This window comes from Xenia sp. Carnegie-2017, unplaced genomic scaffold (genome assembly GCF_021976095.1).
Source record: "Xenia sp. Carnegie-2017 unplaced genomic scaffold, XeniaSp_v1 HiC_scaffold_6, whole genome shotgun sequence".
Taxonomy (NCBI): Eukaryota; Metazoa; Cnidaria; class Anthozoa; order Malacalcyonacea; family Xeniidae; genus Xenia; species Xenia sp. Carnegie-2017.
In genome coordinates this window covers 1,451,487-1,465,869 of record NW_025813526.1, presented here as the reverse complement: position 1 = coordinate 1,465,869, position 14,383 = coordinate 1,451,487, and the positions used below count along the sequence as shown (strand labels likewise).

At 38.7% G+C, this 14,383-nt stretch overlaps 1 protein-coding gene across 1 annotated transcript; it reads right to left on the bottom strand.

Annotated features, from left to right (window-relative positions):
• Window positions 1–74: 74 nt before the first annotated feature.
• LOC124457568 lies at window positions 75–6,606 on the bottom strand. Its single transcript, XM_047007797.1, is given in 4 exon segments — window positions 75–219; window positions 6,078–6,150; window positions 6,153–6,224; window positions 6,320–6,606. Coding segments are annotated over 4 exon segments (507 nt in total). The 5' UTR covers window positions 6,571–6,606; the 3' UTR covers window positions 75–108.
• Between the last annotated feature and the right edge of the window lie 7,777 nt (window positions 6,607–14,383).

The window sequence follows — 14,383 nt, the reverse complement described above, 5'->3', positions numbered from 1 at the left end:
GCACGAGTTGTCTGTACGATACTGCTTGAAAGAACCTATAAATTTCAAAAGTAAACATAGACGAGGCCCACAAAATAATATTTTTAGAATTTTCACAAAGAAAAAGGCTTACTCCTCTCTGGTCTTTTGACCATCTCGAAAAACGGTCGCATAACTGCGATGACCTTTGGTCTTTAAACCTAACGAAGCTGCTTGAAGAACAAATTCGTTCAGGCAAACTTCTATTCCGAAAAATTGACCTCCGTCCCAATGTGTTCGGAACACGAAGAATAATCACAATCACAACTTGGTTTCATAAACAATTTTTATTATTACTTCTTAAAGTATCTCGCTTCCCTCGCTTGTCTCTTTCGTCTCGTTTGTATCGCATGTCTCACTTCTCTCACTTCCGTTCTCTGCTCTCTCTACTTCCGTTCCACTCATGTTTTCTATATTGTTCTTTATCGTCCCCAACGTACCCGAATGTACAATTAAAACCCAACACAACTTTAACATAATTTGCAACACCCTCCCCCACATGTGACTACGAATGAGTCACATGTTATATCACTTTGTCTCGAAGTTTATTTCATTCCTGTTCCATTAGCTCCTGATTTATCGCCTCCGCAACCACAGCAGCTTGTCGTCTTGGTCTGAATTCTTCGGCGTTCACTCGCAACTTCTTTTGATGGTTGCTGACGTCGCATTGTAATTCTAAAGGATAGATCAGTTGGATTGGTCTCTCAAGAGATAATTTTCCACACTGAAGTTTGACTCCTCTCACAACTCCATCCCTTCCACGGATCAACATCGTTACCTTTCCGATCTTCCACATATTTCTGTTTTTCTCATCACCCTTAATTAAAACGATATCTCCCTCTTTCGGATGAGATTCGGTTGCCGATTTGTTAACTTGATTGCGTTGGCGTAGACTTGTTAAATATTCTCGCTGCCATCTGTTCCACAATTGGGTTTTGATTTTGTGCAAATACTTTGCTCGCTTCCGTAATTCACCGTCCTTAATGTGATGACTCTCCATCTCAGGGATGACATTCGTCTGTTGCAGTACGAACGAAGATGGCGTCAGTACGGGGAGTTCAACATCATCCTCTACATAGCTCAATGGTCGATTGTTCATACAAATTTCTACGTCCAGAACAACTTCTGCCAGTTCATCGAATTTCAGAAGTCCTTTACTAACGACTTTGTAAAATGATGATTTGAATACACCGATTAATCGCTCAAACTGGCCTCCCCACCAGGGTGCGCGGGACAGATTGAATCTCCATTTAATGCTATGTTTACTGAACTCGTTGTGAAACCTCTCGTCTTGCATTGCTCTCTTTAACCATGCTGCTGCAGCTTGGAACGTTTTTGCATTGTCCGAATAGATCAGCGAAGGACGACCTCGCCTTGCTATGAGCCGTTTTAGACTTTGCAGGAAAGAAGTTGTCTCAAGACTCTTCAACAATTCAAGATATACTCCTCGCGTCAAACTACAGGAAAAAAGCACTAGATAGGCTTTTCCTTCTTGATTTTTCTTGACTTTATACTTAATCAGACCGGCGAAATCGACACCAATGACTTTATGGTGTGGTTCCTTCTGTTCGAGTCTTTGGTAAAGGAGCAGGTATTGGAGCTTGATACGGTTTGGTCGTGAATCTCTTGCATCTGTAGCATCTCTTCCTTTGCTTTTTGACTAATCGACGAAGCCGAGCAACCCAATACCTTTCTCGGACCTTTGCCATCGTAAGTATAACTCCCCCATGGAGTGTTTCCAAGTGTGCATCTTCCACTAACTTCACGGTGAATAGAGCGTCATCAGGCAAGTAAATAGGGAACTCTCCTTGTATCCGACCGTGACATCTTAAAATCTCGTCATCGTCGGGTTGTACATTTAACTGAATCAGATCCGTTTGAGACTTTGGGTTTTCTGCGACTCCGCTTGTACCATTTTTATCCATGACATGTTTTGCTCTTCCACTTCTTCAAATGTCAGTGGCCCGTGCTTTCTATTATCTCTGTTTTGTCGAGCATTATCAATAAATCGTTTCACCCACGCCCCAATACGAATCGCCTTCCGCAATGGATGTGTTTCAAGAATATCACTGAATATTGCCAAGTCTGACCGCTGGATAGCCGTGCTCAAAACTACTCTCGTCGCCTTTGCTTCACTTTGGGAGTCAGTCGACGGTTTGACTATAAGATCTGGTGGCCAAAGACTACGCTCTGATAGCCAGGCAGGACCTTTCATCCACATCTCGGTCAGTTTGCCACCTCTGCTTCCGAGGTCGGCCGGATTGTCGGTTGTTGGCACATGATGCCACACGATCTCATTAGAAGCTCGGATTTTTGCCACTCGATGCGACACGAATTGTTTATAATCACCCTCTCCTTTAATCCACCATAAAGCTACAGTACTATCTGACCAGCAGTGTTTTCTGTGTGGAATGTGTCTCAGCGCATTGCTAGCATTCGAGACCAAATTTGCGGCCATATGACTTGCAACAAGCTCTAACCTCGGGATAGTCAGTCCTCTTTTGGCAAGTCTTGATTTCGCTGCCAGTAATTCCTGAGTAACTCCAGATGGTTGTTTAGCGACTGTGTAGACGACTGCGCACAAACCTTCACCGCTGGCATCCCCAAATCCATGAATCTCTAAGCTACAGACGGGTTCTTGGAACGACAGAACCGCTCTTGGCACGGTCACTTCGCTTGGTAAGGTGTTTTCCCACTTCTCCCAACTCTGCTTCAATTTACCAATCAATTCTGCGTCCCAGGGTAATTTCAGGTCACACACCTCTCGATAGATTTGTTTGCCTTGCAAAAGCAGAGGGGATGCAATTCCTATTGGATCATAGATCTTCGCCAGTCGACTTAAAATGTTGCGCTTCGTTGGCGATTTCCCACAATGTCCTATTTGTACACTTAACGTATCTTTCTCTTTATTCCACGTTGTACCCAGGATCTTCGTCTCAGTTGGCTGCACCCCAAATTGTTGTTTGGCCGCTGTTTGCTCTTCATGATTTTTGTTAACACTACCTTCATCTAACTCCTTTGCATTTGATGCCCACTTATGAAGGGTAAAGTTTGCGTCACCCAGAATGTCAATAGCTTCCAATTTCCTTTTTTGTGCTTCCTCCACAGTGCATCCTCTTGAAATGATGTCATCAACGTACAGACACCTTCTCAGAGCCTCAACTGCGTCTGGAGCTTTGCTTTTCCAGTGATCCAAATGTGTTTCGAGAACTCCCCCAAGTAGGAATGGAGAAGAAACCAATCCAAACAATACTCTCGTGAACCGTAGTACTTCTACATCAGCCTGTGGATTTGGTCGCCAGTGAAATCTTAAAGAATCCCGTTCACTTTCGCGTACACGAATTTGGAGAAATGCCTTTTGAATATCCCCAGTGATTGCAACAGGAAAACTTCGCGCTCTTACCAGCACTTCCCACAGCTTGTTATTGAGCGAAGGTCCCGCGTACAGGCATTCGTTTAACGAAGGACTTTCTGGTGAAGCTTTTGCTGATGCATCGTACACCACTCTCAGTTTAGTGGACTGCGCTGACTCGCGTACGACTTCTTTGTGAGGTATGTAGAATTCATTACCTTTTGCTACGTTAGTTGCTGGTTCAACTATGCCATTGTGCTTTTGGTCTTGGATTACTGCGTTGTAATCTTCAGTTAATTTCTTTCGCTGTAATCGTCGCTCTAAAGATTCCAACCTTCTGATGCTTCCTGTTTTGTTTGATGGGAGAGGTGGATGATTTCCACGCCATGGAAGACCGGTCTCGTACCAGCCCTCTGGTGATCGCGTTAATTGCTCTTTGAATTCGTTATACACCATTGATTGGTCGTGTTCAGCAGTGTCTGCTAGGCCCAGCACATCCAATCTGCAGAGATCTTCATAATCCTTCTGCGAAACTTGGGTAAGCAACATCCTTTTACTGTTTGGTTCCACACCAGGGCTCATGGCAAACCATCCGAGTTTTGTTTTTCTGCAATTGGTTGCCCTCAGTTCCCACTAGTGGATTCGTGCGAGTTTTTATCCGTGCATATTCCCCGCTTCCCAAAACGATATGGACAGGTAATTGAGCTTTCTGATCATTATCAACAAATTTTGCATTCTTCAGGTGTTCAAACTCTCTTTGTAAGTTTGCATAGTTTGGATTGTCCACTGTGAGTAGCTCTTCTTTCTCCACCTTGATCAACTTCACCTTCATTGAATAATCACTGTCTATTGCTTCAACTTCCCCTTCATAGATTTCCAGTCTTGTTGTTTTTGATGTTAGAAGCATGTCAACTTTAGTGGTTTGTGTCTCAATTGGTTTCACCTTCAGCATAGATGCAAGTTTACCAGATATGTATGAGCTTCCAGCCCCTGAGTCGATCAATGCACGACATGTAATTCCATTTATCTTGACAACAAGAATGGGGAAAATTCCTTCACCAGTACATCCATCTGTAGTCAACACAGTCTGACCTGTTTTTGGTGGTTCTTCTCGATTGGTGACATCACATATGCTCGTATGGTGTCGTTTGTGGCAATTTCTACATGATGACTTGCTGGGGCAAGCGTTAGCATGATGCTGTCCTGCTGTGCAGTTGAAACAAAGTTTCTTTTTGACTAAAATTGCTCTTCTCTCCTTGACAGTACTGATTACTTTACATTCCCCCCGATTTATGATTTCCTTCACAGTAGACGCACATCCCCTTTTCTTTAGTATGAAAGACTTTCTCTGACCTTCTAGATTTCCATCCAGGTGTGTCTGACTCTTTCTCACAGACTGGATTTCGCCTGGTCCACTGTCTGACTGCTTCAGTAAGCTTGGAAAAGTCCCAACTTTCCCATTCTGGATCATTTCTAACAAGGTCCCCACGTATGGCTGGGAGTTTGTCTAGAGTCATGGAAACATTTCCTTGGACATCTTTCAGTTTACCCAGCGTTTCCAAAGCTTGGACACTGTGATTTAACTTCTCACTAAATTCGGCAATCTTTCTCGGGTTTGCTCTGGAGATATGAGGCAAGTCCATGATCTCTTTTATGTAAGCTTTTATAATTTCCGAATTCTTCCCATACTGATCTTTTAAAATTGACTTCGCTCTATTGTATCCTTCGGTGGTAAAGGGTAATGATTCTACTCGTCGCTTAACTTTGGGCCCAAGGAAACCACACAGATATGTGAATTTGTTGATGGCAGCTATATTTGACTTGTCCACCGTCTCCGTAAATTGTCCCCAAAATCTGGGCCAATCCATGTATTCCCCCTCAAATTTCGTAATATTTATTTTTGGCAATCTCACCGACATACCTTCATCACTTATTTTTGAGTCCCCGAACTTTGAATTTTGGATTTTTGCATTTACTTGAGCCTTTGTTTCTTGAAGCTTTACTTCAAATTTAAGTTGCTCCTCGCGAGCGTGATTTTCCTCTTCTAATTTCTTATTGTTCAGCCAGTGTTGTAGCTTGTTTATTTCGTCTTCGGCTTCGCTTATTTTTGTTTCGATTTCCGCATTCCAATCGCTGATTTCTTCAAGGTCGTCTTCTCTTTCGATTTTCGCTGCTTCTACAGCTCTTTTAAAATTGTCAGCTTCGTTTATAGTTGTTTTGAGTGCGTTCAGTTGTCGTTCGATAGTTTCTCGCTTTCCAGATTCTAATATTTTAGCTGTTCTTTGAGCAGATAACTTTAGTTGAGTTAATTTTATGTTGAGTTTTGCTTCGTCGTTTGCCATGTTTGTATGGCACGTGTAATATCTCGTACGAAATTTTCACAGTTTATCACAATAACAATCCTTCGTCGGTAGGTGCCACGTATTCCGAAAAATTGACCTCCGTCCCAATGTGTTCGGAACACGAAGAATAATCACAATCACAACTTGGTTTCATAAACAATTTTTATTATTACTTCTTAAAGTATCTCGCTTCCCTCGCTTGTCTCTTTCGTCTCGCTTGTATCGCATGTCTCACTTTTCTCACTTCCGTTCTCTGCTCTCTCTACTTCCGTTCCACTCATGTTTTCTATATTGTTCTTTATCGTCCCCAACGTACCCGAATGTACAATTAAAACCCAACACAACTTTAACATAATTTGCAACACTTCGTTAAAGCCAGGGTGATCCAAAATGCATTTCCTTTCATCGACTTCGAACTGATTCATTTTGCCACGGCATTGCTCTATTCCATGCAGCATCGGCACTCTTGAGGGTTGACAACAAGATCCAAGGAACAATGGCCACATTCACACCTTTAATATTGGCCAAATTGTATGTTTCCATAAAGTTATCATAGCTAACGGCAGACGATTCAGATCAAAGTAACACACTAAGAATGACATCTTACCATGAAGTAACATCAACACGGGCATCAAAACGATCTTGCAGCATGTCCTCAACCTGCTGTTCTTCTGCGACTGCAGCTTCGTACTCAGCAATTTCATCGGGCGAAGCAAGCGGTTCAATATTATCGGCAAATGGCAAAATTTCCGAATTAGATTCGTCCAAATTTGCCGTCATGAATTCCGATGAAGAAATCGATGCGTTTGTCTCGATCGAAGACTCAGAAAGCGAACTAGATCTCGATGAATTTGACATTTTTTTGCTCTATTTATGTATTACTTTGTATACTTTCCAATGTGCGCTTCTTGCCGTGTTAAGACTATGACGTCACAGACCTTTGCTGATTGCAAATATTCAAAATGGCCGATTTTAATGGTGGACATGAAAATTAGACATTTCAAATGTTCATAACTCCCTCGTTATACTATTATTTTTGCTTAAATTTTACGAAAGCAATAATTGATATGTGTTTAAACTATTGAATGCTAAAATCGATGATTTTTTAACGTTCAGTTTTCGTCTTAGTTCCACTTTAAGTGTAATAACAAGTAAAATTCGTTCCACATTTTGAAGGCAACGTTTTATATCTTTTTATGAAACATGGGAGCAAAACGACTATTCATTTTGTTAACATGACGTTAAAATCTTTTCAATTTTTTTACAAAAGCATTTTAATAACTTCACATTTCTCATGGCACAAACGTTATTCGTAAAGCAGTAAAGACCATAGAGAAATTAGTGAGAAAATCAAAGTAACTCTCAAAGATTTTCTTCTAACAGTCTTAGATTGTTGACATATATTATCTTAAGATAGAATACATTCAAAAACAAATATTGTTTGATGTCAAATATTTAAGGAATGTAGCTATGAGATGAGTGTGCATATAATCTTTTAAATTTGGTTCTGAAAGAACTTCATTGACTTTACGTTTTCGATGTGTTACACAGACGATATTGATAAAGGCCATAGACATTTAATAGCAATCAATGAAATAAAACCATGTGTATAGTTAATGGCTAGAACTTTTGTGATTCACTTACCAGTAGATATGTTTAAAAATGAGATTAGTTTCTGAAACAATTTCATTGACTTCACAGCACTATACACATTTAATTGCAAGCAACGATAAGCTTCAAAATTTAATACATATAGCTAATTCATGACTTAACTTTTCTTCTTAAAAACTCATCTATTCTAACAATACATTGTTTCCCTTTTTTACCCAAGCAATTCTGATTTTTCCTTTCTTCTGGAGAAAACACTTTTTCTGCCAGAACTTTGGCGAAGTGACCAACAGACAAGGCATTCTGTCTCACCTCAAGGCAAAACTTGTCAAGTTCGGTGTTGCTTGCCGATTCATTGATTTCTTCCAGAGAGGGATTTAAACTTCTTCTGGCTGCAAGTTGAGTAGGTAGCGAATAACCTTGATGAATAGCTTTTGCATTTTCCATGGAGTTGCTTCCGTCAATATTTTTTTTCAGTTCTTGTATGCAGGACAGTGTTTGTTGACAGATGTCTAATATTTGATGTAATACATCGTTCCCACTCTGTTCAAATACACTTTCTTGAAGAAGTGGAAGAACCAAGGATGTCAAGAAAGATATTGCTCCACCGGGAAGATATCTTGCATCTTCTTGAACTGACCTTGATGGTCTTTATTTTGGAGTCGACTGCACTGTCACATTGTCAATAAAAAAAGAATCGTGGTTAAAGCTCCTCGTGTGGCTTTCGTGGTTGAAGCTCCTTAGCGAGTAGCTTGTTCCAAGGTGACTTTCTTGAGCACCATTGGACACAGAGTCGTTAGGGTGTCGACTGGAGGGCTTTCTGAACAAACTAAGATTGGAGTATCCTACTAATATAATTCAGAAAAATAACAAAATTATTGTTCTGTTAAAAATATTCAGAAGTTCACCACCGTTACAGGTATATCGCGTTTAGCAATTCATTAAAATGGATCATAGCAAGCAAATAAGTTCATCATAACTGTTATACCATGTGTATCTTTTGCTTTTTCTTTGCTTCTGCTACTTCCTTTGGCTTTCTTGTCTGTATCTTTCTTTTTTTCGTCGCGCTTCCTGACGTAGCTTCGTCGCTATGATGTGAATGTTTTGTTGCCATAGACTTCATCAAGGTGAATTTCTTCAAGCATTACTTCTAAAACTTGATAATCATCTAAGAAGAATACGAAACGTTAGTAGCTATCGAAAGTGAAATTCTTCATTCAAAAACACCTTTAGGTTTTTAAAAAAAATGTGTCTTATCCAAATACGTGTGACTTACCGCTGAGTCCTACTATTTCTGCATCAAATTTATCTCAACCACTTTTAACAATAACCTTTGATCCACGTTGCTTTAACAAGTCTTGGCCTTCGCATAGTCCACATTTCCGCATATCCATGTTGGAAAAGTGTTGTCCGATGAGAAAAACACCAAAGTAAACTTTTCCTCCATGGACTTCTTCATAGTTCGAAGAGTCATTTTTAAAATAGTAGTTATGTGTGAAAACAGTGTAGAGAGTATTGCAATGATCGGAGATCTAGCTTGGAATGGACAGTAGGAGAAAGGTCGCCAGTTTTTATACTAGCGTCAGCCGTTACTGGCGGATGCCGGAAAAAAATGAATGACATAGTGTGATTCCAAATATCATTTGATGTGAAAAAAATGATGTATGCATAATTGTTTGAATTTGTTTCTGCACAATTTCATCAACTTTATCGACTTAAGATATTTACTCGGACAGTTGCGAGTCACTCGCGAGTGAAAGCTTTTTGGCAAATGAACAAAAATTCCAACAGTATTCTAATTGGGAGGTGACTTTTTCAAACTTTAAGTGGCTCAATTATTTTGTCTTATCGTCTTTTCTTGCGTGTTATAAAGTACAATATAAAGTCATTGCCCTCAAATTAACTGCAAAACATGCACGCAAAGAGGAATATTTATATGAAAAAATAATTGATACACTACTTTTCATAAGAAAACTTACACTGGCCTATTACTTAACTTTTTTTAGCTTCACCTCGCAAAAGTAAAAGACAGGACTGGTTAAAACTCTTATAGACCGCACGGAAAATTAACAACACGTCGACTGGCTACTATCGTGATTTAAATGCTCTCATTGACAATCTCAAACGAAACTCCTTTCCCTCGCCTTTCATAGAAAAAATCATTAAATCATATGACCATGACAAAAACACAAACAAAATAAACACCAGTAACGAACCCACATCTACCTAACTCAAGACTTCTACAAACTACCCAACATTGGCTACATAAAATCGTTGCGAAAACAGAATTTAAAGTTGGGCAATATGTAAGTTTTTATGGCAGTTTAAAGATGGCAAAATAGCCCTTTCGGCTGTCTCACTCCGTGAAAATAATATTCTCTTAAGAGGATGAAACGAATATATTTTGCAACGTCATGCAAGGTACTCGAGCATTTGTGCTATACAAATCAAATAACATCGACATACAAAGCGTCTTTATAACTATTTAGTAGTAAAGATGGTTCTTAGTTGCATAGCCGCTAATTGTACAAATAAGGCCAGTCTCAAAGATGACATAAGCCTTCACAGTATCCCGTTTTTTAACAATGACCGGCCGGAAGCCATAACGCACAGAAAAATATGGGTTGATTTTGTCAAGTGAAAAAGGGTATTCGAGCCTTCAAAATCATCTACACTTTGCTCTGACTAATACAACCTGAAGATTTTGAGATTTGTCTCAAAAGTGCTGCCTCAAGTGCAAGGCACAGACAAATGGTGAGTAATGGTAATTTACTGTATACTCTTATTATTTGTCGAATTATAATATTAGTATATATTAAAAGTACTATATATAGCATAGTATAGAAATGATCTCATTGTTTTTAAACCGCTTTTTGCAGACATAGAATTTCATTAATTTCCTTTGCGTGTAAAGTGTAATCACGCGCGTGTGTAACCTTGGTTTAACAAAGAGATGATTTTTATTGTCACTTTTTTGCACAATATATAACTCAGCAAAATGTTTCAGTACGAGCTGTGGCAATTCTTGCGAAGTATATCTTGATTTTATTTAATTGCAATTCATGCTAAAGGTGATTCAGAACATTGATGATGATTCATGCCAAGATAATGTCATCCAATAAACGCCTAAACGAAAACGTTCACGACAATAAGTAAGAAGACACGATCCCCACGAGTTTGAGAATGCTGATGCAAGTCACATACAAGAGGAGCTTGTAAATGTATCAATGTTTTACAACTCAAACCACTTTTTTTAGAAATACATGTTACACATTAAAATATGAAATGTTGCAGCACACACTAAGTGAGTTTGCTGATGGGTCTGATAGCAGAGGAGCTTGTAAATGTAGGAACATCTTATTATTTGTATTACTGCAAAATAATATGGTCACCATTGGTCACCTTTCTCCGCTGTGTCCTGCTCGGGTAGCGGGTCTTTGCCGGAGACCCAGTTCTATCAGACTTCTCCAGGCTGCTCTGTCCTGGGTATCCTCTTCTTTGACACCACATAGCTGCATGTCTCTCCTGATGGTATCCTTCCACCGATGCTTTGGGTGTCCTCGTTTCCGTCTCCCCTCCACTTGCATCTCATAAACTCTCCGAATGTCTACATCTTCTTCATGCCGGCACACATGTCCAAACCACTGCAGTCTTTTTCTTCTCATCAATTCCAGTATACTCATGACATTGGCTTCTTCTCTTATGCTTTCATTTGTTCTGTGCTCCTCCAGGCTGACTCCAAGACATTAGCGTAGCATACACTGATCTTCTCTCCTAGGTAGTCTGTAACAGGCCATGTTTCATTCCCAAACAGAAGCACTGTGGGCGTATCACCGTTATGTAGATGAGGATCTTCAGTTTCTTCGGCATCTTCTTATCACAGAGCACTCCCGTTAACTCCCTCGGTCACTGGGACATTGCGAGCACCGAAGATGAAAGCCGTGACTAGAGGGGTCTGGGGGCATGCTCCCCAGTTTTAGTTATTTTTAAAATTTTGACCATCAAAAAAGTGATTTTCAGTGTTTTCAAAGTGGAAATATTAATCTCTGCAACAATTAAATCAAACGAAATCACTCAATTTTCACGAGTTTCTATTTTTATTATAAAAATACAAAAAAAAATTACTACGTCGTATTTGAAACATATTTGAAACATATTAATATAGTTTGCACAACTTGTAAAAATTTTTACATTGCTTAATGTCATCAAGGGTGGTGAAATGAAGCTGTTATTACTGGCAATGAAAAGAGAAAGAAGACAGTTTACAAAAAAAAGTACCTTTTTTGTTTGTACATAATAAGGGTTATATACATCAAAGACTGGAATAAAAGTATTTTCTTCGAAAACCAGTTAACTTTAAGAGAGCAATCTTCAGAGGTGTTTTTTTCATCTTATTCTAATAAGGGGAATGGGAAAATATGATTTTATAGTGAAGTCAGTGACTGTAGTTAAAAGACACATACATACCATACAGCATACTATGTCAGAATGTGCAATTTTTTGACTTACAACTGTTTCTTTAATTACACAGCTATTTGCCAATGGCAATGATTCTGCCAAACATAGAATGTGAGGGGAAAGGATAACATATAACACATCTTATTTAAAAAAAGTAATTGCAGCGATTTTCAAGTTTTCATTGATTACTTGGTTAGCAGGGGAATAGTGCTGCATTTTAAACACTTTTTGGATAGTGTACTACTTTAAAAAAGTAGTTAGACTAGTTTAAACAAGAAAATGATAAATATTGAAACATTTAATTTGAAGATATAAGGATGGTATATGTTAAAAACAAAGTGCATATAACAAATACATACTTTGCAGAAAAAATGATGAATAGGATGATTTCAGGAGCGGCCAAATTGGCAAAAAATCTATATAGTAAAGGGTATTCCTACTTAGTAGATTTCACGCAATATCTAATGTTGAAACTCTGTTCAAACTGAGCAACTTAGCCAAACTGTTGCCACATGAGAACAGATCATCCATATATGAGTCAGTAACACATGACACAAGCACAAACTGTACAAATAAACACACACTTACTATTATTGAGCATTTACTGGCAGACTTTTTATTTCTAATAAATGGATTACCTTGAAAATACATTACACATTGAGTAGCTCTTTATATTTTACCCACAGTTATGTATATTATACATACTATACATATATCAATTAGTAGGTGGGTTGCATGCTAGTATGTTGGTGGTCAAATACAAAAGAATATTTTATCAATGCCATTGTTGGCACCAGCCGATGTGGGCGGGTCACATTGTTTCATGATTCCAGGAGATTGATTGCAATCCAAGAACACAATTTTTATGCATTATTCAATTTTTGCATGACCAACATACTAAGAAATACATAATTAAGGTAACATATTGAGAATGTCTGAGATGTCATTACTAACTCTGGCTCTAAGAAAATTGTAGCTTCAAAGGTTGCCATACAAGAACTTCTAGTTTAGTTAATACAATTATAAACACGATTCCTTCCTTGTTTGACAAATAATAGCACTTCACGCTTGAGTACTTGCACGGCTGACACTTCTCGAAGCAATTCAAACTCTCTAGCAATATTCCTCAAGTTAGAATGCTCAAAAAGCTGGAAGACTTTCGATAAAGCAATTAACCTGACTGGAACATGTCCACCACATCTCTCCTGAAAGTAACTTGAAAATTGCATTTTCGAAAACATACAAACGTGCGATGAATTTCTGGTATCATTGTGTACCATATGCATGTCGCTTTGTATGTAGCTTTCACAATAGTTTCGCAGTTCATTAATGCTCTTTGAAACATCAATACCATTATTCATATGATCAAACATCCCTTTCATTTGAACAAGAACACTCCAATTTAAAGTAAATGGTTTGAACCTGGGAGTATCACTACATGTTTGTAAATGTAGATCGTCCAGGTTGGTATAGTCCTGAGAAGGACTGTTTTTGTTGTTGTTATTGTTGTTGAACAACAGTTTATCGCAAGCCAACAGATACTGACCAACTACTAGACCAATCATCTTACAACCCTACATCACACAAAGCCACCACAATCAGAACATTAACAAGACGTGCAAAAATCATATGTGATTCACTGGACGCTCTACACAACGAAAACAACTATCTCAAACATGTTTTTGACAAAAAAAACTATAACTCTGACTTTATCAAATGCAGCACTTAAAAACCCAATGAACACAACAAAACGAACAACTCAGTGATAACAGCAACGATACCTAACATCAAAGGTACGTCTGAGACTATCTCGTGTATCTTATGACCATACAACATACGTGTCGCACATAAACCAATCACAACGTTATGACAAGTACTAACGAACATAAACGAAAAAGAACAACCCAACGAACGACAAGGTGTAGTTTACAAAATAAACTGCTCCGACTGCCATGCCTCCTATATCGGGGAAACTGGCAGGAACTTAAACTTAAGACTTACTGAACACAAACGAGCTACTAAGAAACAAGACAAAACTAATCACATTGCCAAACATCACCGAATCACAAAGCACAACATTGACTGGGACTCGGCAAAATGCATTACTTACAGCAATGACTATAGACAATGGCTTACATTAGAAAGTTGGAATACCAACATGGAACTAACCCCCTTGAATAGATCACAGCAATTACCGGCACCTTACAAACGACTTATTCGCAATACAAACAAACGATCAACTAAAAACATTTCACTTCACACTAATTCACAATGACAATACACATTTCCAGTACACACAATACAATGACATAACAACCAGATAACAAATATGGCTAACTTGACCTTTACTCCTCATTTGACTCTGAAGATGACTACCGCTAAGGTTGTCGAAACGTCAGTCAACAACAACAAAAACAGTCCTTCTCAGGACTATACTAACCTGGACGATCTACATTTACAAACATGTAACACTCGAATTTGTTATCGCCACAGCTGAGCTGATTATCAATTGTGATTAAAATTTGTGCCACTAAATTCCTGAAACGTCGTCATTACAAACATATAGAAATAGATATAGTACGAAAGCTTGGCGATGACTAACGAA